We start from the raw sequence: 21,849 nt of genomic DNA, 5'->3' as shown, positions 1-21,849 counted from the left end.
ATCTGTTTGGCTTTGACAACAAAGGTATCTGTGATACCCGTATGTTGCAAGGGAGAGGACCAGCCTAAAAAAATCCTAAAATATCACCAATTTTTTCCAACAAGGGAAATAAGTGAGAAGATAAAATTTAAAAATTAAATAGTCAACAACACTGATATCTTTCAAATTTGCATGTTCTTGCTCCAACGCCTTTATCATCATCGACCATCGAATTAACAATATAGATACAAAAAAAAATGCATGGATTCAAGAGTCTGTGACCATAATAGTTTGGTTTACGAGAACATCCACTCACTCGATGCAATGGAATATTATTTCTCAGTAGATTTTGATAATCAAATAAATATTCCAAAATTTCATAATCTACATCAAGATTCAAAATATCTATAATATTTTCATAAAGGGCTTTTTATACATGTAGCTACTGTACGGTATGGGTTTTTCTAATTGTTGAAGAGAGTACGGTAGTATATAAGTGCCTACATCCACTTCATTTGAACATTGATGGATATTTGTCTTATTGTCAATCATACAACATATCCTTTTTTTCGTATTCATGCATCTTTCATGCGCTATATTCCTTTAGTTAGAATCAGCTCAATCTTCATACATCCTATGGAAACCCTCAAAATCTAAACATATTTATTCATATAGTCTTGGCTGTCAACAAATATCACAACCAATACAATGTTGTAGAAGACTTTAATGCATTTAAAATTGTTTTCATATAATTTCGACTTGAAGCTCTCAAAATTGCAAATTGCATTGATTTTAGAAGAAAATAGAATTTCTACAACAAATAAAAAAAGCACAACAATTTGTACAAGATTTATTTCATTATTAATAAACAATTTGTTGTCAAATTATTTTCTACCATTTGTAACGGCGGTAAAGTAGGAGCATTGTTTACTTTCATCTGATTCTAGTACAGCTTCCTCCCAACACGGTTCCACTTCAATAATTTTACAACCGTCTGCAAGATCTCGAATCGATCGCCCAAACCTGAAATAACAGTTGTATTTAACAAAGTAACAACACATATATTTTTGTTACTCAGAATAGTGGACAGCATAATAAATTTTTGTATTTAGAATAGAGCTTTTACAATCTTAAAAATGAAATTTCATTTTGCAAATAAATGACCACGAAATGCACGTGATGTTGTGTTTGGCATGTTGGTCTGCACCATATACTCTGTTGTCATGCGTATAACTAACACACGACGGGTGTCACATGTAGAGCAGGATCTGCTTACCCTTCCGGAGCACCTGAGATCACCTTCTAGTTTTTGGTAGGGTTCGTATTACTCAGTTTTTAGTTTTCTATGTTGTTTCGTGTGTATTATAATTTATTTGTCTGTTTGTCTTTTTCATTTTAGCCATGGCGTTGTCAGCTTATTTCGATTTATGAGTTTGACTGTTCCTCTGGTAACTTTCGCCCCTGTTTTAGGTCTGAAGGGATTTTGATTGCTTACACCGGACACAAATTTCTCGAAATAATTTTGAATTCGTAATTAGAATCATATTCAAAACAGTGCAGCTGTGGCCATTAATTGACGACCTTAAATTATCCCATTGCCTGGGACAGATTAGGTGAACGTGTGTCTGTAACAACAACTGCTCACTACTAACTTATTATTGAATTTAAACTGTAGGGTCACCAAAGTTTCTTAATACCTTTAATATTAAAATCATTCGAAAAATTAATCAGGAATAACTTTATGTTTTGATTTATATTATTGATATAAATCAAAACATCGTGTTATTCCTGATTAGTTTTTCTAATTCTTTATTTAGGTGTTGAGAACCTTTTGTGACCCCACAGTTTAAGTCTTTAACAAGTACATAGTGAGCAGCGGTCGTTACAGACAAACGGTCACATAATCTGCTCCAGTCAATGGGATAATCTAAGGTCGTCAATCAATGGCCACAGCTACACTGTTTTGAATATGATTCTATATTCAGAAGGATCTAGCATGAGATTTGCTGAGCTGAAATTTGAAATGCCACTTTCTTGAAAGACATCTTTTAAAAAAAAATATATATTTTGACTTTTTGGGAAAGTAAAGATACTAAGAGTCTAGGTTCATTCATCTGCTTGCTTCAGATCAAAGCTTTCAAAATTTATGTGTTTGACTATAGAACTGATTGTGTTTTTTCGGGGAGTTTTCAATGTGAAATATAATCGAATGTTTCACTAATGAAAAATAATTCAGAAGTGTCAAGAGTTATAAATAACTAACCAGAAATATCTCAAGATGAATAGTATCATTACACACTTTTAGCAAAGGAAACAAATCTGTAAAAATCTTTGTTATATATATGGAACACCTAGCTGGTATATGATTCTGACTTGGTAAAAAATATGAATAGTTAGAATTTTACTACTTCATAAAAAAAACCTGATACGGTAACAAATACGGTAACAAATTAGAGACGTCCGGAAAACTTCAAAATATTGATATTCAGTAATAAACAGAGAAACTGAGTTCTAACTATTTTGAAAAATTTATACGGTTGTTCATATATTTTTTTGAAAGAGTTATAAAACTTTTCAATGCGAGAAGTGACTAAAAATGTTTCCTTTGATAGAAATCAAAACATGTTGGTCAATTTGATAAAAAAAGAAGTCATAACGATAAAAAAGAAGATGTGGTATGATTGCCAATGAGACAACCCTCCAAAATTACAGATCACCGTATGTCATTTAACAATAAACAAAGCCTATACCGCATAGTCAGCTATAAAAGGCCCCGAAATGACAATGTAAAACAATTCAAACGGGAAAATTAACGGCCTAATTTATGTACAAACAAGAATGTGTCCAAAGTACACGGATGCCCCACTCCCACTATCATTTTCCATGTTCAATGGACCGTGAAATTGGATAAAAAATATAATTAGGCATTAAAATTAGAAAGATAATATCATAGGGAACATTTGTACTAAGTTTCAAGTTGATTGGACTTCAACTTCATCAAAAACTACCTTGACCAAAAACTTTAACCTGAAACATGCACTTTCATTTTCTATGTTCAGTGGACCGTGAAATTGGGGTCAAAAGTTTAATTTGGCTTTAAAATTAGAAAGATCATATCATAAGGAACATGTGTACTAAGTTTCAAGTTGATTGGACTTCAACTTCATCAAAAACTACCTTGACCAAAAACTTTAACCTGAAGCGGGACAGACGGACGAACGAACGAACAGACGGACGGACGAACGAACGAACGAACGAACGGACGCACAGACAAGAAAACATAATGCCCCTCTACTATCGTAGGTGGGGCATAAAAATGAAAAATAATAGTCTAAAAACTCGGGATCACATACTAGTAATATTTGTTGGTATTTATGCAGATGCGTATATGACGAGTCAGGTTATTGCATTGTATCAATGGTCAAGATCATAGTCTTACCCGCAACAGGAAATCTCTCCGCCACTACAGCTACATGTTTCACACTGATGTGCACCAGGGAACGTGGAGCCATCATTGACTATTTCCCCATTGAAAATGCAATCTGAAATATACAATAGCATCCATTAATCACACATATCATCATCATAGAAAAAAAGAAAAAAAAAACCACAACACATACACAAATGTACGAAGCCCCTTAAGTGCCAAAGATGAAGTTTAGAATATTTGTGCGCGAGACTTTAAATCTTGTGCGCACAACTTTAAATCTTGTGCGCACAACTTTAAAACTTGTGCGCACAACTTTAAATCTTGAGCGCACAACTTTTAAACTTGTGCGCACAATTTTTAATCTTGACTGTGCGCACAACTTTTTTAAACTTGTGCGCACAACTTTAAATCTTTTATGGTTCAATTGCACTAGACTGAGTTATATATGAAGAAGCAATGTTTGGTAAGGTAAAACCGGATATAACGGATATCTTTTTAGTACCGGACTCCATGTGAGATTGCAGCTTTGTTTTGTGCCTTGGAAAACTTTGCAGAGATCGACAAAATAAACCTTGCAGATTTTCTTGATAGCCACTCTAGTAAAAAGTGGGAAAACCTGATAATTTCAACCTATTAATCATTAAGGAAATTTCACATTAAGAACTAGTTCAGCAACCAAAGTACATTGTTCGGACTTGGGAACCATAATCAATCCAACGAAATAACAACAGCTTTACAATACGTAACAACCAACTGTTAAGAACGTTTTGGGAAGCCTTATCTTTCTTGAAAACCTTTCTTCTGCTGATAGAGATGCCATGCAGTACTTGAGAAAATATATCAAAGAAATAGTCTAGGCCAAATTAAAATTGTTTTTATGCTTTTGTACAGCGTCTGACTTAATGTTAAAAGACCTGGCAGATATTCCACTCAGTTTGTTTTACAAGATGGTCTAGGTCATGTGGGAAACGTTTGGAAGGGAAACTTTTGGAAGTAACAAAGAGCAACGAAAATTATCCCTCATTTAGAACAGAATTTAACGGTTTCTTATCGATGATATTTGGGTAATGAACATCATTTAATTACCAAATTGAAGTCTTGATAGATACATTTACATGTATGTTTGCATATCAAACCGTATTTTTTATTTTTGTTAATTGATGTTGATCATAATTGACTCTTTTTATTCATAGCCTAGTTAACTTGTACCAGAAACGCGTACAAAACGTAGAACTGTTAAATTCATTATGTGAAGAAAATCATTAAAAAAAACTACCCTCAACTTTTATATCTTGCACACATATTTCCCAAATGTCTATACTGATGCTACGCTCCGTACAAATGAAACAAACACAATTAAAAAAACATATAAATTATTATCTTACAAACAAGAGTTACGTTCATGAAGAATAATATACAATTATGGCCCGTTGAAGAGGTGAATATCCAAAATTGTCAACACGAGAAGGTTATTTCATTGAGGGCGCAGCCCGAAGTGAAATAACTTTTAAGGGTTGACAATTTTGGATATTCATCGACTCTAAGGGGCCACAATTGTTTTATTATACCGAACTAACATTGGAAAGGTCTTTCGAACACTTCTTTGGACTTTACACAACTGTCAACACAAACACACAAGCTGAAAATACCTTTAACGGCTTTGTGTTCTAGAATTTCTCGAATGTACAACAAAGGTAGAATCTTTTTGTATTATATTGATGGCCCTGAAAAGGACCGTTTATAAGAGACACGGCTGCTGGCACTCTTTACATGACCACTGCCTTATTTCCATTTCTCTCGGTGGGCTTCCAGTGTAACGTGAACGCTGCCATTTTGTTTATTTACGTCTGTGACGTCATTTTCATGGGAGGTAACTCAAGTACAAATCCAGTAGGACAACCGGAAGCGCCTGAGTAAGGATTTCGGCGCTCAGTGATACGGTTCACTAGACGACGTTGTCAACACGTAATGGCGGCCATTATTTGACGTCGGATTTGGCATTCCTCGTTGAAAGTTGCATTTATGACATTCTTGGATGCTTAAACTTTGTGCCACACAACATAAAAGATAAAGCTTTATTCCAGATATTGCAGGTAATTATTTTCAAAGAAGTCGTATCCCAAGAAATGATTTAAACGGCAAAAATAAAGTGTAAAATAATATGAAACATGAATATTGAAATCCAAGTTTTCATCATTTCCTTTTCATGTAATGAATTTACTATTTATCACTTTTATTATTTTATTACATTCGGATTTCGGTCTGGGGTATCCGCCCTTGTCTCCGGAAATATTATACCCACTGTCAACATCCGTTTTCAAACTGGACAGACAAAATTAAAAAAAAGTGTTCTTCACGATCTCCCTGGAAATAATTCACGCTATCACTTTCATTGTAAACATGAAACTGCAAATACGGACCAAAACGAATCAAATTTGAAAGCGTGGATGATAATGTTTCATGCCGACTGTAAGTTCTCTAAAAAAATGCAGAAATCGATGGGTCTCTGTGAAAACTGTTAAAATATGGAAAAACAAAAGTTGGCAGGTAGGTGAAACTTACATAAATGAAAAGATAAATGAAAAATGAACAGATTGATGCCCGATTTATATAATTCCAAGGCCGTCAGTCGGCACCAGAAGCGACGAAGCAGCGCATCTATTTTGGGTGGGCAAATATCCACTTTTTGATATGGGACGACCTCTGACGTCCCACGGCCCCAGCTTGTCTGGCTAAACAGCCGTTGGACGTCAGAGTAATCTCGGACTATACAATGCAGTGCTGAAATTCCGAGAAACTTATTTCCTAATAGCAGTACCACAGAACACATCATAAATACATATTTGGTGAATGTAAACTTCAACATATTCAATTACATACAAATAATTTAGTCTTCAGTTGTTTTACATTTAAAAATACAATGTGGTGCTGATATTTACAGAAACTTATATTTCCTAGTAACGTAATTACATACAGATACAAACTTAGTCCTCAAAAACTTATAGTCCTGAAATGTACTGAAACTTATAACCTAGTATAGCATGTAAAGCAGCTAGCTTTAGACAATTTAACATGATACATCGTCATCGTAAATATTCGGCGAAATTGTAGACGGACTTCAACACATTCAATTATATACACACAACGCAACACTATACTTAAAAATAAAATCAGGGCGAACGGACTCAGGGCAAACAGGTATTAGGGCGAACAGATACTAGGGCGAACCAGAATCAGGGCGGACGGACCCGGATTCGGGGGTACTCCATGAATTTTGCAGCACGTCAAAGACGTCCATGTACTAAATCATTAGAATGTAAGAAATATTCACTCTAACTCTTGGCTACTTTATACCTGGCCTTATATAAATAAATTTCCATTTTATCTGGGAACAATTAATTTTATCTTCATTATAAACTAACTATCTAACTAATTTTATTCAGGATAAAATCCAGTACAAAAGGATCATTGCTGACACACATGAACACATATAAAAACATATACAAAACAAAACAACAATAAAACATAACAGCCAACACTTTTGACACTTATAACAACATGAACAACAGCAAGAGACAAAACTCATTATATGTTTATGTGTTAAGAATCAGAATGTATTGTGTATTGTTGTCATTATTGCCCGTCAGGGGCCCTTAATTGGAAAATAAAGAATTTTGAACTTTTATATGTCCCTGATTTCATTTATATAATACATGTACACTCAAGTTTAATATTTTATCTATAAAAATTAAATCTTTTATGAACACAAATTGATACAATACAAAGGGAAAGGGATTATAGGCACTTGTTTCTGACAATGGGGGTTCACTATCCATACTCTTCTTTCCCATATATAAAAAAATAAACTAGATACATGTAGTATCCCCATTGTAATTAACCAATCACCCGTCACCCATTTGAGAGCTTACACAGTGACATACATTTACATGTCAGACCAGAAACTAACAAATTTCAGTGGCAAAACCAGAACTTTTCATAAAAGGGGGGGGGGGGGGGGTTCCAGTCATGCTTCAGTCCCTATGTACAATGATGTAATCAACCAAATTTTTTCCAACAAGGTCTCAATAGTCATGACAGTGGTGGTTCCATGATTTTAATTGAGAAAAACTGGGTTGTGAGTGCCCCCAAAATGTATATAATTTTAACTTGTATTGTACATGTTATGATATTTATGTACACTATAATATAATTGAATATAAAAATGTTAATGAAAGGATTGTTAACACTCAAATCTACTCCATGTTATGATATTAAACATTGTTATCTAACATGTTTAACACCGCCACATTATTTATGCATGTGCCTGTCCCAAGTCAGGAGCCTGTAATTCAGTGGTTGTCGTTTGTTTATGTGTTACATGTACATATTTGTTCTTCGTTTTTTCATAAATAAGGCCGTTAGTTTTCTCGTTTGAATTGGTTTACATTGTCTTATCGGGGCTCTTTATAGCTGACTATGCGGTATGGGCTTTGCTCATTGTTGAAGGCTGTACAGTGACCTATAGTTGTTAATGTCTGTGTCATTTTGGTCTTTTGTGGATAGTTGTCTCATTGGCAATCACACCACATCTTCTTTTTTTTATATTATACATAAAAAATAAATTTTCAAGACTTGGAAATATTTTCTTTGCCCATTATTTCCTTTAACTTTTATGTATTGAGCAAAATGCTTGAGGCATAATTTTTTATAATACTTAGTAAAAACATGTATTTTCTTGGTAATTAATATGGCAAATTTGTATTAATGTGTTGATAATAACAATGCAAAGTTTAATTTTGCTTTGAATAATTTAGTATATAATTTATTTAGTAATTGTATGTACATTTGCTTTATATTTACAGGAAGGAGAAAGATGTTCACTATGAATCAAAAATTCAATACATAGGACTTTTATATATCAACAAAAAACACTTGTACATGTACATGTGTATGTGTGATATACAGACAACAAGAAAACAGTAATCAAATGGAATGTCAAGGACCAGTGTCCAGTAATGTTGAAAGCAAAATGATTTTGATAGAAAACAATAGGACTAGAATATATTAAGGGTAAGTAATCCAAAAGTGTCTGTTTAGGGTAAAAACAGTCAGTTATTTACAGTGTGCTATGATTTCAATCCCACAAATATGAAACAAAAACATAATATACATGGTATGCAGACTGTTTTCATAAGGGAATAGACTGAAAATATCTACATTTAACAGTCAGACATAATTATATACTAAATTATTCTTTTTTATATATAAAAGTTGCCAATGGAATAAATTGAGGATGGAAATTGTAATTAATGAGATATAGGTAAAAGAATCATACACAGACTTTAAGGCCGAATGGTATTCTTTTAATAGTTTAAAGATTTTATTCTGTTATCTATGCTGTATAAATGTCAAGATAGTTACATTTGGATTTAAAACCTAATTTCAAGAATGAAGGGTACCATAATTTAAATTAAATTTATGATAAAAAAAACAATATAAGGGAATTTACTCTTACATGATGTGCATCATATCCATGCAAATGAAGCGTTTTAATAAATCTGACCATTTTTATACGACCGCAAAAATTGAAAAAATTTTGGTCGTTTATTGGTATCACGTTGGCGTTGGTGTCGTCGTCCGAATACTTTTAGTTTTTGCACTCTAACTTTAGTAAAAGTGAATAGAAATCTATGAAATTTTAATACAAGGTTTATGACCACAAAAGGAAGGTTGGGATTGATTTTGGAAGTTTTGGTCCCAACATTTTAGGAATTAGGGGCCAAATAAGCATTTTCTTGGTTTTCGCACTATAACTTTAGTTTAAGTAAATATAAATCTATGAAATTTTGACACAAGGTTTATGACAACAAAAAAAAGGTTGGGATTGATTTTGAGAGTTTTGGTTTCAACAGTTTAGGAATTAGGGGCCAAAAAAGGGCCCAAATAAGCATTATTCTTGGTTTTTGCACAATAACTTTAGTATAAGTAAATAGAAATCAATGAAATTTAAACACAAGGTTTATGACCACAAAAAGAAGGTTGGGATTGATTTTGGGAGTTGAGGTCCCAACAGTTTAGGAATAAGGGGCCAAAAAGGGGCCCAAATAAGCATTTTTCTTTTTTTTGCACCATAACTTTAGTATAAGTCAATAGAAATCTATGAAATTTAAACACAAGGTTTATGACCATAAAAGGAAGGTTGGGATTGATTTTGAGAGTTTTGGTTTCAACAGTTTAGGAATTAGGGGCCAAAAAAGGGCCCAAATAAGCATTTTTCTTGGTTTTCGCACCATAACTTTAGTATAAGTCAATAGAAATCTATGAAATTTAAACACAAGGTTTATGACCATAAAAGGAAGGTTGTGACGTGACGTTGTAAGTAGGCAGGGCTTATAGGTGAGTTGAGGTCATTGACGTATAAAGCTAACGTTTATACGTATAGCTTTATCTGTATAGTAAAATAGCTGATTGCAGTATAAATGGCAATAACAATGAAATACAATATATTATAATTATCATTCTTCATTACTTTTTGATTGAATTAACAAGCTTATTTTAATAACAAAAAATTTCTTTTTCAGTAGACAACACATCCTGTCAGAGGAATAATTTTACTGGAGGATAAAAATTTTGATACCTGGAATCAGCAATTTATATGAAATTTGTTATGAGAGATATATTCATGTACAGAATGGTATCCGAGGTGGTTCAAGTGATTATAAGCGGACATTTTTGTTGAACTAATGCAGGATTTAATAAATGAAAGTTTAACAGACTATGGGCTCCAAAGTTTAGTAACAGTCTTCACACTGAGTGGCAGCCCTGGCAGCCCAGGCTTGTAAAATTGCTCTCAGGCCTGTAAAAATTATATCTACAGGCCAACAGAATCTAACTAAAAAATTTCAAAAAATGAGCTCGGGGCCTGTAGATTTAAAAGTTCATCGTGAAGACTGTAGTAACAAGAGGATTTTTTAAATATGTGAGACTCATCAACATTAAAAAGTGCAGAAGTGAAATGTCACCATATTTATTAAAAAAAATCAGATTATTGACTCAGTTGATTTCATGAATATTTTGTTTTAAGCAATTTCACTGTTATATACTTAATAAGATTCCACGTTTATTTTATACTTCTGACAACCGAATATTATATCTTCCCTCTGGCCTCAAGTGTTTTCCTTTTATTTTGCATGAGTGTAATTTAAAAAAGCTCGCTTTTAGTTTTGGGCAAATTCAAGTTTTGCCATTCCAGAATTATTCGACTTTTTTCCTGGTAAATTAGACATGTACCCACATGTTGTATTTTGCTTTGGTACTTTTTCAAGAAATTGTGGATCAAGGCTGAATTTTATCAAATAAGCTCATTTTTGAATATTTATCACATATCACATACTTGAATTATCTTTAAAATTGAGAATATAGATGGACAATGTGTCAAAGAGATAACAACCCAACCAAAGAGCAGAAAACGAGCAGAACCAGTAGTATGCTTATATTGATTTACTTCACTTTTGCCTTGTTGTTGAGATTGAGTGAAAGAATTTTTGTTTTGTTTATTCCTATCAATTAGGGGGGTGGGGACCAGTATTCAACACTGCATAACTAAATGTATATCCCATCACCAGATATGAAGCAGCCAACCATACAGAATAGGCCGCCCGTCACTTAAAGGAGAAAAGAGATGCACAACATACAAAATATTCCATAAGGCTACATGTAGCTACATTGTATCATTTGAAATTATATTTCATTTATTTTTTTTACATGTGGAATTGTTTTTTGTAAGTAGTTATTTATTCAATTCAAGGTAATAAATACAGTTACCTTTCAGTAATATGAAAATTAGAAAGTTGGGGTATGATCAATGCCAATAAGACAACTCTCCACCAGATATCAAATGTCTAAAAAGATTAATTTGAACAAAAAGCAGTTAGTGAGCTACATGTATAAAAGACCCTGTTACATGACACAAGACAGGCTGAAAAGGAATATTCTGCAATGTCTGTATGCAAAAGTGAAAATATGTTTAGAAATAAATGCATGTGTAGCAATGGATGCAAATGAATAGTCAATCCAGACAAAATCTCCAACGTTTTGGCGTATGTGGTTTATGCACAAAATTGTCAACCAAATTTTACATACTTCATTCAAATAATTTACATTAAAGAGGACAACAAAATTAAAAAAATCAGGGCGAATGGGTATAAGGGCAAAGCACCCAGGGCGAACAAGTACATAGGCGGATCCAGGGGGGCCCCCCCCTTTCGTGGGAAAAATTTGGTTGATTATATAGGGAATCATTGAAACATGACTGGAGCCCCCCCCTTTAGGAAAAGTTCTGGATCCGCCACTGAAGTACTATTGTGAACAGACCAGGATTTCTTTTGAATTCCCACCACCTACTTTGAATAGAATTGGTCATCCCTCCTATGCATAGATATATTGATAGTCAGTATGTCAATGCCCCAAGAAACTGCAAAATGAATTTTTAATAAGTTTTTAAAGTCATGATGAGTTTGAACCTCCACTGTAACCAGAGATTGAGAACCCTGAGCCCTTAAAATGACACATGCCTTTGACAAAATAAAAAGAGCATGTCCTTGCCAACACCCCCTTTTAAGGAGGCTCGAGGGTATAAAAATTTCAGAAAAAATTAAACATTTGTTTTTCACCACAAATTTTATTTATTACCTTTTGTAGTTGTTACTTTATCATATGGTACAAAAATCATTCAAAACAATCAATTCGTGTTGGCCCCAGATGACATTTAAAATGTGTACATCATTGAAAAAGTTCCAAATTATCTCCCTTTGGTGGAAAAATGACCTTTTTTGGCTTTAAAATTAAAATATCTTTTTTAACTCATCGGTGACATATATTTTTTAATATAATTTCCATATAAGCTGTACTTAAACTAAATTATTGTAAAATTTGAGCGATTTCTGTAATAAATTTCTTTTTTTATTTCGATATTACCTATATTTCTCCTATTACTTCAACCACCTTTACAAAAATGTATGCTTCTTTCGAAGGCAGATTGTGAGCGCAAATGAACGGTGACCCCACTTTTTTATTTTAATTTTCTATTAACTATAAGATAAAGTTCATTTATAGAAAAATGTAGAGAAATCCTATATAAATGATTTAGACCCGCGAACCCCCTTAAATATAAGAAACCAAACAAAACACACAACGATAATTATATTAACGAAAGGAATATCAACAGCTTTTCTATGACCGAATCAGATTAAATGTTCATTAAAAACTCAGCGGCAGGTAGCAATATTCACGGAATGAATCTTGTTTTTTATAAGTTACTTTGTAAACTTTTAGTTAAAGTACGATCATGATTTCAACAAATCAGTCGGGGGTCCCATGATATGTAAGCCTAACACTCTAGGGTACCAAGTATGGTATAATGTTGGTATGGATTCAACATATTGCATGCCTTCCTTGGCATTAAGATTAACAAAATTGCTACAAAGAAGAAAAGAATCCAACTTTTAATGACATTTTACGTTGGCATTTTCGGCGCCGGAAATTGACAACGTTTATCTATACACTGACACAACTTCGGTTGAGGTCGATTCCGGCAATTCTGCTTAAAAAATCACATCCAGTAAAATTTATTGATGTCTTAACATATATTTGATATGTTTCAACTATTTTTAGTGGATAATTTTTTCGAGAGATGAATTACTATCGTGTTCTTCAGAAACAAGGTAAAGGGAGGAACAGGGCCCCCATAGTGGGGACATACAAAGTAAAGGTGACCATTCTCCATTTCTACTCGATAGAAGTGCCTAATTTTTTCAAAACACATACATTTTGTACCAAAGATTAGCATATGAAAGTTTTAAAAAAATTGAGTCGGAGGTTTTTTAGAATCACCTCATAATTTTAGCATATCAATAGACGTAATGGAAAAATAGCCAAAAATGGCGCCTTCTTCAATTTCGAAAAAAATCTATAATTTTACAATTCAGTGACACAAACTGCTATATTTAAAGTGGTTTTATACCTAATGATTTACCTTTTCATGATATTTGAATAAATATTTACTTTAAAAACATAAAACTCTTCCAATTTTCAAATCTACCGACCATGCAAGGAAAAACCTATAAAAGATTGAGACCCCTACTTTAAAATGGGAACAAATTTTTGCCCTGGCTGGGACACCTCTGTTCTTTACGAATTTCGATGCCAAAAACTCGCGAGAATAGGTTGTAAAATTTTTTAGCAAATCGAAGGATAGGTATTTTTTTGTTCCCATTTTTGATATAGCCATTTAATCCTATAGTGCAGAAAATCAAAATCCGAAATTCTATGTTCAGATGTTAAAAAATAAGATTTCCTTATGTTTCAATGATCAAAAATGAAAATAATATGTAAACTCATATATTTTTCTCATGTAGATATGCTTAAAATCGACAGTATTTATCGTCCGCACTTTGCCGCAAACGAATTTAAAAAAAATACAAAAGCGCGCCATTTTTCAGTTGACGTCGGCCGACGCAAAATAGTCCAATTTTCGGCGTAGGACTACTGAGCGTCGCCGAATCACATTTTGGCCGAAAAGGCACATCCGGTTGTCCTACTGATCAACGAACTGAAAAGGTTATTCACCGGTGAATAATAGGGTTATTCACCGCTGTGGCAAATTTTTAGGGTTATTCGTCCTTCCTTGCAATTGAATGAAAAACAACTGAATTATTCCATGTCACGTGATAACGTTTCACCCAATAGAATTGTTTAAAATATATGTAAGGTATAATAACATTAGTTATCCACTTTTAACCAAATAACACTGGATCAAGATCACCTGTGTCGTGAGTTTCAAAATGGCTCAAATATCTGTATGCCAAAAGAAATGAGTAATAAAACACTCCTTGGAGCCATGATCTATTCATGAATGTCGCCCTTACGCTACACTATTCCCAAACGAACCCATCCCTTTGTAATTTATAAATTGATACAATATTTGTATATAATAGATTCCAGTTTGAATGGTTTTACACTAGTAATTTTTGGGACCCATTATAGCTTGCTGTTCGGTGTGAGCCAAGGCTCCGTGTTGAATTAAGGCCGTACGTGTACCTTAACCTATAATTAAAAGGTTTACTTTAATAAATTTTTGCTTAGATGGAGAGTTGTCTGTTTGGCATTCATACTGCATCTTCCTATCTCTCCCTCTATATTATTAGTTACATAGTGTGCTATAGTGACTTCGCTCTCACCCCATGCATATGGAATTTACTGACCCTATATATACCGTATTACGTCACTAGCACACTATGTAACGAATTTATCTTACCGACTATCTTAACGTGTGAAATTAAGACTAGTGATTCTCAAAATGAGCAAGTCTTCAATTCTGTTAGCACTAAGAAAATACTTCCATTGATCCTACAAAAACAGATGCCAACAATAACGACTTGTAAGGTTTAAATGTGTTTTATGAATTTGTTTCAATCTTAATCATCAATTTCTTCGTCTGTTGGAACTTTAAAGATTTTTTCTCAGTACCGTTTTGTTTTTTATAAAGTGACATAACACCATTACTAACCGTGTATGAAATAAGCCCCGCCCCCTTCTTACCTAATAAGGAATATAAAGGGACGTAACTCCACTACTAACCGTGTATGAGATAAGCCCCGCTTCCCTACTAACCTAATATCAAATATACACGGTTTGCACGCGGACGCTTTTAACCAATCATATTCCTTGAAATGTATAGGAGGTAAGATAAATAAATATATATAGCTTAACCAAAATGTGTATATTCATGTTCCATTTAATCCACGAATATTCTATATATGATTCGTTCGATTAAATCGAATTGATTAAAAGGAATTTATATGTTTCAAATCAATACTGGCTTGGTCTGCTAACAAACAAACAAACATACATACATACATACATACATACATACATACATACATACATACATACATACATACATACATACATACATACATACATACATACATACATACATACATACATACATACATACATACATACATACATACATACATACATACATACATACATACATACATACATACATACATACATACATACATACATACATACATACATACATACATACATACATACATACATACATACATACATACATACATACATACATACATACATACATACATACATACATACATACATACATACATACATACATACATACATACATACATACATACATACATACATACATACATACATACATACATACATACATACATGCAAGCTATTTTTAAAGTAATAAAAATGATTCTGAAATTAGCGAGAGAACTGACCAACTTCAAAAACCCAATGTTTTTTTTTGGTTTAAAAAAAAAATCATGAATACAAAAATGCCATAACAAAGACCACTAAATATAAATGTTTTACCTGTTGGTTTTATCACTTGGCAACTACAGTGAATGTATGCTACCAGACAAGCCAAAAGAATACATATGTTTCCTGTCTTCATCCTCGGAGTCGGTTTGTTCCTTAAACGTAGAAGCTATAGAGTAACTGACGCCAGAAGAACAAAAGCCCGGTATACTATAAACTGGTCCGGCTTTCCATCTATAGCTTCGCGTCAGTGTAGCGATATTAGTAATTGAACACAAAAGGGGTCCAGTTTAGGTATACTAGTACAAGTATACACAGAGAAATAAAATTAATAAATTAATACATTTCTTTCATTAGAAATTAACCATTAAAATTTAAGTGGCATAATTTTGAACGTCAAAACGTAAAAACCAAATGTCCTGTGGCCAGATTCCCACACTGTTATCCTATTGATAATGACAATTTACGTTAATCAAGATCTAATTGTACTATTAAATGTTGGCTACCAAAAATTATGATTAAATAACGTGAATTCGAAGCGACCTTTTGTCATATTGACAATAAAAAATGTTGCTAACGAGCAAACAGGTTATCTTTATTTAATGTGAAAATCATCATAAAGGCTTTTTAAAAAGGTATTATAATCTTGTCAAGATGGTGTTCCTTTGTAATTCACCTATCATTTTAGGTAAAATACGGGCGACTTGTGGTATATGGCTTAATTAACTGCTTACTTCAAATGCTATAGAGCATGTATGTTTTTCGGGGGAAATAGAAATGAATTCTGTTTCAGATCCAATGGCTTAACGTAAAGTTATTTTTTTGGGGGGTAAAATACAACCGAAAGCAAAAACTGAACAAGAAATAACTACAATATAGAGACAACCATTTATTAGTTTTCTTAATTTAATTATTCCCTATTTTTAAAATCGGGGCTTTTTGAAGCCGACCACACGGTTTATGTTTTTTTCTCATTGTTGAAGGCCGTAGTGGTTGCTTATATTTACTTACATCCGCTTCATTTGAACTTGGGTATACAGTTGTCTCATTGGCAATCATACCACATCTCCATATTTTTCATAATAAGAAAAAACAAATAATTATAGAATTTTATTGTTCGGCTCACCCCTGTTCAATGACAACCAACGATGAGTCAAATAGGTATGAAGAAACCGGAGTACTTTTCGAGGCGTGTTTAGGGGACATCGGTGGCAGAGTGGTTTTAATGAATTTGTTAGTGTTCAAATCCTGCACATGGCAGGTATGTTCGACATCAATCTTAAGGTGGTATGGGTGTGTTTCGCCATCTTGGATTGTAAAAAAACCCAGAGAATCTTAGGTCAAAATTTTAATTTGATGCAGAGATGCAGATAACTAATGTGAATTTGCATTTAAAAGAACAAATTATCATTTTTAATTTAGACTCGCATACCACCTTAATTGACCGTAGGGTTGTCAGTTTTACTATAGCTACCGGAAGTGCTAGCGCTATGGTCCTCTCCGAGCACTTTGGTTTCTCAACAAGTAAAAAACTGACAACGAAGAAAAAACACAATAATTCTGAAAGTGGCGTTAAACACATATCCATCAATCAATCAATCGAGACGTGTCTTAGATCATTTATGACATCAACATAATCACGCCCAATCAAATCAAATTTTTCTTTTAGGGTGAAACGTTTATGTTATAGTTATTTACCAAGCAAGTCGGTATATGGGATTTAATCTGCACAGCTCGAGTGACACTGCTTAACCCGAACGACGTAGGAGTTCGGGTTATTGGGTTATCTCGTGCTGTGCAGATTAAATTACATATACCGATTTGATTGGCCAATAACTGTTTTAACACATGACGCAATCAATTTATGTGAACGTTATAGAAATGTGGACATTATTCCGCAATCCACGGATCATTAAATTCGATCCAAAAATAGTCACTTTATAGGAATAGATATATATACATATAAAAGTTGTTATAAATTCCCTTGAGTCTAAAACTAATCCAAATGAGATTTCTTTTATTCGGATATTCTTAGATACATTTCTTTTTTTTTTGGCAGAAATTACCAAAAATTATCAACTTTGTCGTAATTTCAAGGCAGATGGCGGATTCGGGGGTGGGGGCGAACAGGTCGTTAACCCTTGGATTGAACAAAGTATCGTGTTTTAGCTTAAAATCGTCAATATTGTCTTAATGGTGTGTTCTCATTTCGCCTTAGCCACGGCTGGTAATCTACACACGCAGAACATTTGGTTCTGCAATAAAAACCGTGAGAGGATTTTCCGGTTGTGCTTGAGTGGAGTAATTGTCACCGCTTCAAAAGGTATGTACATTTCTAAATCTCAATTTTCTTATTCAACTGATCAAAATATTGAAAATCGGAGAATGCTATGCTGTGGTGAATACTTTAACGAAGAGATACATGTATCATTTACTGTTGTACGTAGAGTTGAACTCCTACAAAATCAGTTGTCCCACGAGAAATTGCCTAAAAAAGTAACATTTCAATTTTGAAATGGTTCTATTTACAGACTTACAAGTTCAAATTTAGGTTTTTTTTCGGGCAATAGGTATGAATGTTGTTTTTGGCGGCGTGTGCGCTGTCCTGTGTTGATAGACGTCTTAATAATTCCAAAAACAACATTTTTCCGTGAAGTCATGCGTGAGGGGATCGGTTCTGATTGAGGACATCGTGAATGCGTGAGGGGAAGTACAAACATTTTTTTTTAATCTTTGGCTTTGTGACTTTTGTTGACTCAATAAATGTGATCAATGCTGATTAAAAGCACAGATTTATCCTTATACTTTAATAGATGTAAACTGATCACTGATTCAATGAAATCAAACTATTAATTGTTTGTTCAACTTCAGAAAATGCCATTGTTCAAAGGAAAAAGGAAAAGAGGACTGAAATTGACTCTCTACAAAAAGCCATGGAGATACAAGTTATCCCCGCCCTCGAAGCGAACTAAACCCTCTGGGAGTAGTCCTCTCGTCAAATATACGTCACAGAGATCACCACATATATCTAAGAAAATGATATCGCCGATGAAAACTTATTATTTGTTTAAATAAGTCTGGACATTGAGTCTCAAGCACGAGAAAACCGATCCCCGCGAAAAAGTGACCGGACGAACAAATTATATATAATACATAAAAACAGTAAAATGCGAATTTACGATGACCCATAACGTTACAATAGAACATAAGAACGAACTATAAAAATCAGTTGAAAAAAGCTTAATTAAGATTCATGTTATACACATTTACGAAAGGAGTTATCTCCCCTAAAATAGTTTATTTAAAAAAAAAAGATGATTCTCAAAACACAAAATTTGATATTTGTTCAAAGATTTTGATTTATACAATAAATCACAAAATATTCTTTATGTGAATAAAGTCTAACTATTGAATTGCAAATCTGTCTCCAAATTTGCAGATGGGGGCAAATAATCGGTCTAGTTTTTACTTGTAGCAAGAAAACAAAATCGTTGACAACATTTTTTGTCTTTATTCTTCGTGAAACATATTATTAAACCTAGGTTCCTACAATTATTTCAAAATCCAATCTCGTAATCTTTTTTAAGCACACTCACATATGTGTTTTTTCATGAACAATGTAGTCAAATTTTGGTAAGTTTCAACGACTGATAGCTTGAATATAAAGATAAGATGTGTACCTCCCCTCACGCATTCACGATGTCCTCAATCAGAACCGATTCCCTCACGCATGACTTCATGAAAAAATTTAGTTTTTGGAATTATTAAGATGTCTATCAACGGCGGACAGCGCACACGCCGCCAAAAACAACATTCATACCTATTGCCCGAAAAAAAACTAAATTTGAACTTGTAGGTTTGTAAATAGAACCATTTCAAAATTGAAATGTTACTTTTTTAGGCAATTTCTTGTGGGACAACTGATTTTGTAGGAGTTCAACTCTACGTACAACAGTAAATGATACATGTATCTCTTCGTTAAAGTATTCACTACAGCATAGCATTCTCCGATTTTCAATATTTTGATCAGTTGAATAAGAAAATTGAGATTTAGAAATGTACATACCTTTTGAAGCGGTGACAATTACTCCACTCAAGCACAACCGGAAAATCCTCTCACGGTTTTTATTGCAGAACCAAATGTTCTGCGTGTGTAGATTACCAGCCGTGTTAGCTGTGAATTCCAGGTAAAAAAGGTAAAATATAGGTTTATTCCTTGAATGCCAACATCATTTGATATACCGACTATTTACCTGTAAAATAACGTTGGCGTTCGAGGAATAGGTGCAAAAAGTTATCACAACAAAAGTGCATGCTTATGAAAACAATCATACTAATTAAACAGATAGGTAATATCTAATTCATGTTTTACAAGTTGTTGAAAATATTTTTTTGCTGTAAATGCTTCAACAAATATGGGTTTTCTTAAAATGAAACTTTGAAAAGTCTTGCATCACAAACTCAACATGTACATAGTCATATTGTCAGGAATTCCAGTTAACACAAATTCTATAACTGCTTCTTTGGACTTTGAAGTTTTTTTTCAATATTTCTATAGTTGTGTGTGCTGTAATATCCTCCCATATTGATAGAAGTTCTTGTAACTTTGTTTGATGTGTTTGATTACTATGTTTTAGTATGTTCAGTTTGTTCAGGATATTTTTCTTTGTTATAATACTGCACATTTTTTTGTAGATCATGATTCATAAATATATGTTGGTAAGGGTTAATTTACAGGCTTCCAACTTCGGGACAGTCACATACATAAAGAATGTAGCGGGGTTAAACATGTTAGCGGGATACCAACCCTCCCCCTAACCTGGGACTGTGTTGTAACAGTACAGCATATAAAGAACGAAAAATACACGTCAGTTGAAAAAGGTTGTTGTTTGCTCTTTGGTCGGGTTGTTGTCTCTTTGACACATTCCCCTTTCCATTCTCAATTTTAACTCATCGGATGGATACAAATAGAAATATTACACAGAGTGGACGTGGCCGTGTACTTTTTATACGAACAACAAAAAGACATTAAGTACAGATCTGAGAGTACTCGCAGTTACGGACAGATAGTACAAACCCACTGAATACTAATAAAAAAATCATGCCACTAAGACTGAATTCTTGTTACCCTATTTCAAGCTTTGCAGAGTGCCAGTTTGGAAGTTATAAAATTTACTTAATTATTTCTGATGATTTTTAATGTTTAATTAACAATTACTGTTCAATTGAAATCTTCATATAGTTCATGTATATATTTACATGATATGAAATTAGATAAATCTCTAATACCTTTTTTTAGTTTGAAATAATTGTATTTAACTTAAATGTCTTTAATATTTCTAATGTTTCTTATGTTAATAAATTTTCCATTCCAAAATTTAGATTTTTTTTTCCAATAAAAAGTCATAAAATGAAAATAAAATGTTTTCATTTTATTTCTTTAAATTCATAATAATTTAACCCTAAAATTTTGCTATTTTTTCTAATCAAAAAGTGATAAAATGTTGCAATTGTGTCAAGCTCACTAATTATTTTTAACAGGTAAATACTTATAAAAACACCTATTGTTATTATATAAACATCCATTGAAATATTTTTGTTGGCATTCAAGGAATAGGTTACATATAAAATGTTGGCATTCGAGGAAGACACCAAAATATATACTAAGGCCAGATGGGAATTGAACTAAGGCGAAATGTGAATTTAGATAAAAGTATTAAATAAACAAATTAAACCTCTGTGTTTGTATAGCAATTTGAACAACATGTAATTAGGGAATTGTTTCTCTTGAATTATTATTTTTAATAAAAGTGACCATTTTTATGATTTCAAAAGTTGTGAAATCAGGAAAAATCTACAATAAAAAAAATGTAGTTGGAAAGTTGCTTCTCTTGAAATATTGTTTGTTTCATATTTAATAAAAGTTGCAACTTTTTTTAATTCATGCAGTTAGCAAAATCAAAAATAATTTAATTATCCTTTACATTATGCAACACAAAAAGTTTGATAGGAAAAAAAACCCACATATTTTCACACAGACTTGTTTAATTACATAACAGCAACTTTAAAAAAAAATAAAT

At 33.0% G+C, this 21,849-nt stretch overlaps 1 protein-coding gene and 1 long non-coding RNA gene across 3 annotated transcripts; one reads left to right on the top strand and one right to left on the bottom strand.

Annotated features, from left to right (window-relative positions):
- Window positions 1–816: 816 nt before the first annotated feature.
- LOC139519532 (uncharacterized) lies at window positions 817–16,061 on the bottom strand. The gene is made up of 3 exons (XM_071311674.1): window positions 15,824–16,061; window positions 3,419–3,521; window positions 817–1,002 (listed from the first exon to the last, which is right to left on the bottom strand). The coding sequence occupies exons 1-3, from the start codon at window positions 15,903–15,905 to the stop codon at window positions 864–866; spliced, it is 324 nt and encodes a 107-aa protein (XP_071167775.1). The 5' UTR covers window positions 15,906–16,061; the 3' UTR covers window positions 817–863.
- On the top strand, window positions 5,290–10,461 carry LOC139483965 (uncharacterized). 2 transcript variants are annotated; one of them, XR_011655104.1, is made up of 3 exons: window positions 5,290–5,502; window positions 8,272–8,479; window positions 9,991–10,461. It is a non-coding gene; the product is annotated as an uncharacterized lncRNA (long non-coding RNA). The 2 variants fall into 2 exon arrangements; XR_011655103.1 differs by having other exon boundaries at window positions 5,290–5,878.
- Window positions 16,062–21,849: the final 5,788 nt, after the last annotated feature.

Source organism: Mytilus edulis, chromosome 1 (assembly GCF_963676685.1).
Source record: "Mytilus edulis chromosome 1, xbMytEdul2.2, whole genome shotgun sequence".
Lineage (NCBI taxonomy): Eukaryota > Metazoa > Mollusca > Bivalvia > Mytilida > Mytilidae > Mytilus > Mytilus edulis.
Note: the sequence above shows the minus strand (reverse complement) of the source record. Positions and strands in the feature narration are given on the sequence as shown.

Bases quoted from the DNA above. Each gene is read 5' to 3' on its own strand.
- LOC139519532 (XM_071311674.1), bottom strand. From the start codon at position 15,905: ATGAAGACAGGAAACATATGTATTCTTTTGGCTTGTCTGGTAGCATAC. The intron at 3,522-15,823 runs GTAAAACATTTA...TGTATATTTCAG, and splicing joins CCAAGTGATAAAACCAACAG to ATTGCATTTTCAATGGGGAA. The intron at 1,003-3,418 runs GTAAGACTATGA...CTGTTATTTCAG, and splicing joins GGAGAGATTTCCTGTTGCGG to GTTTGGGCGATCGATTCGAG.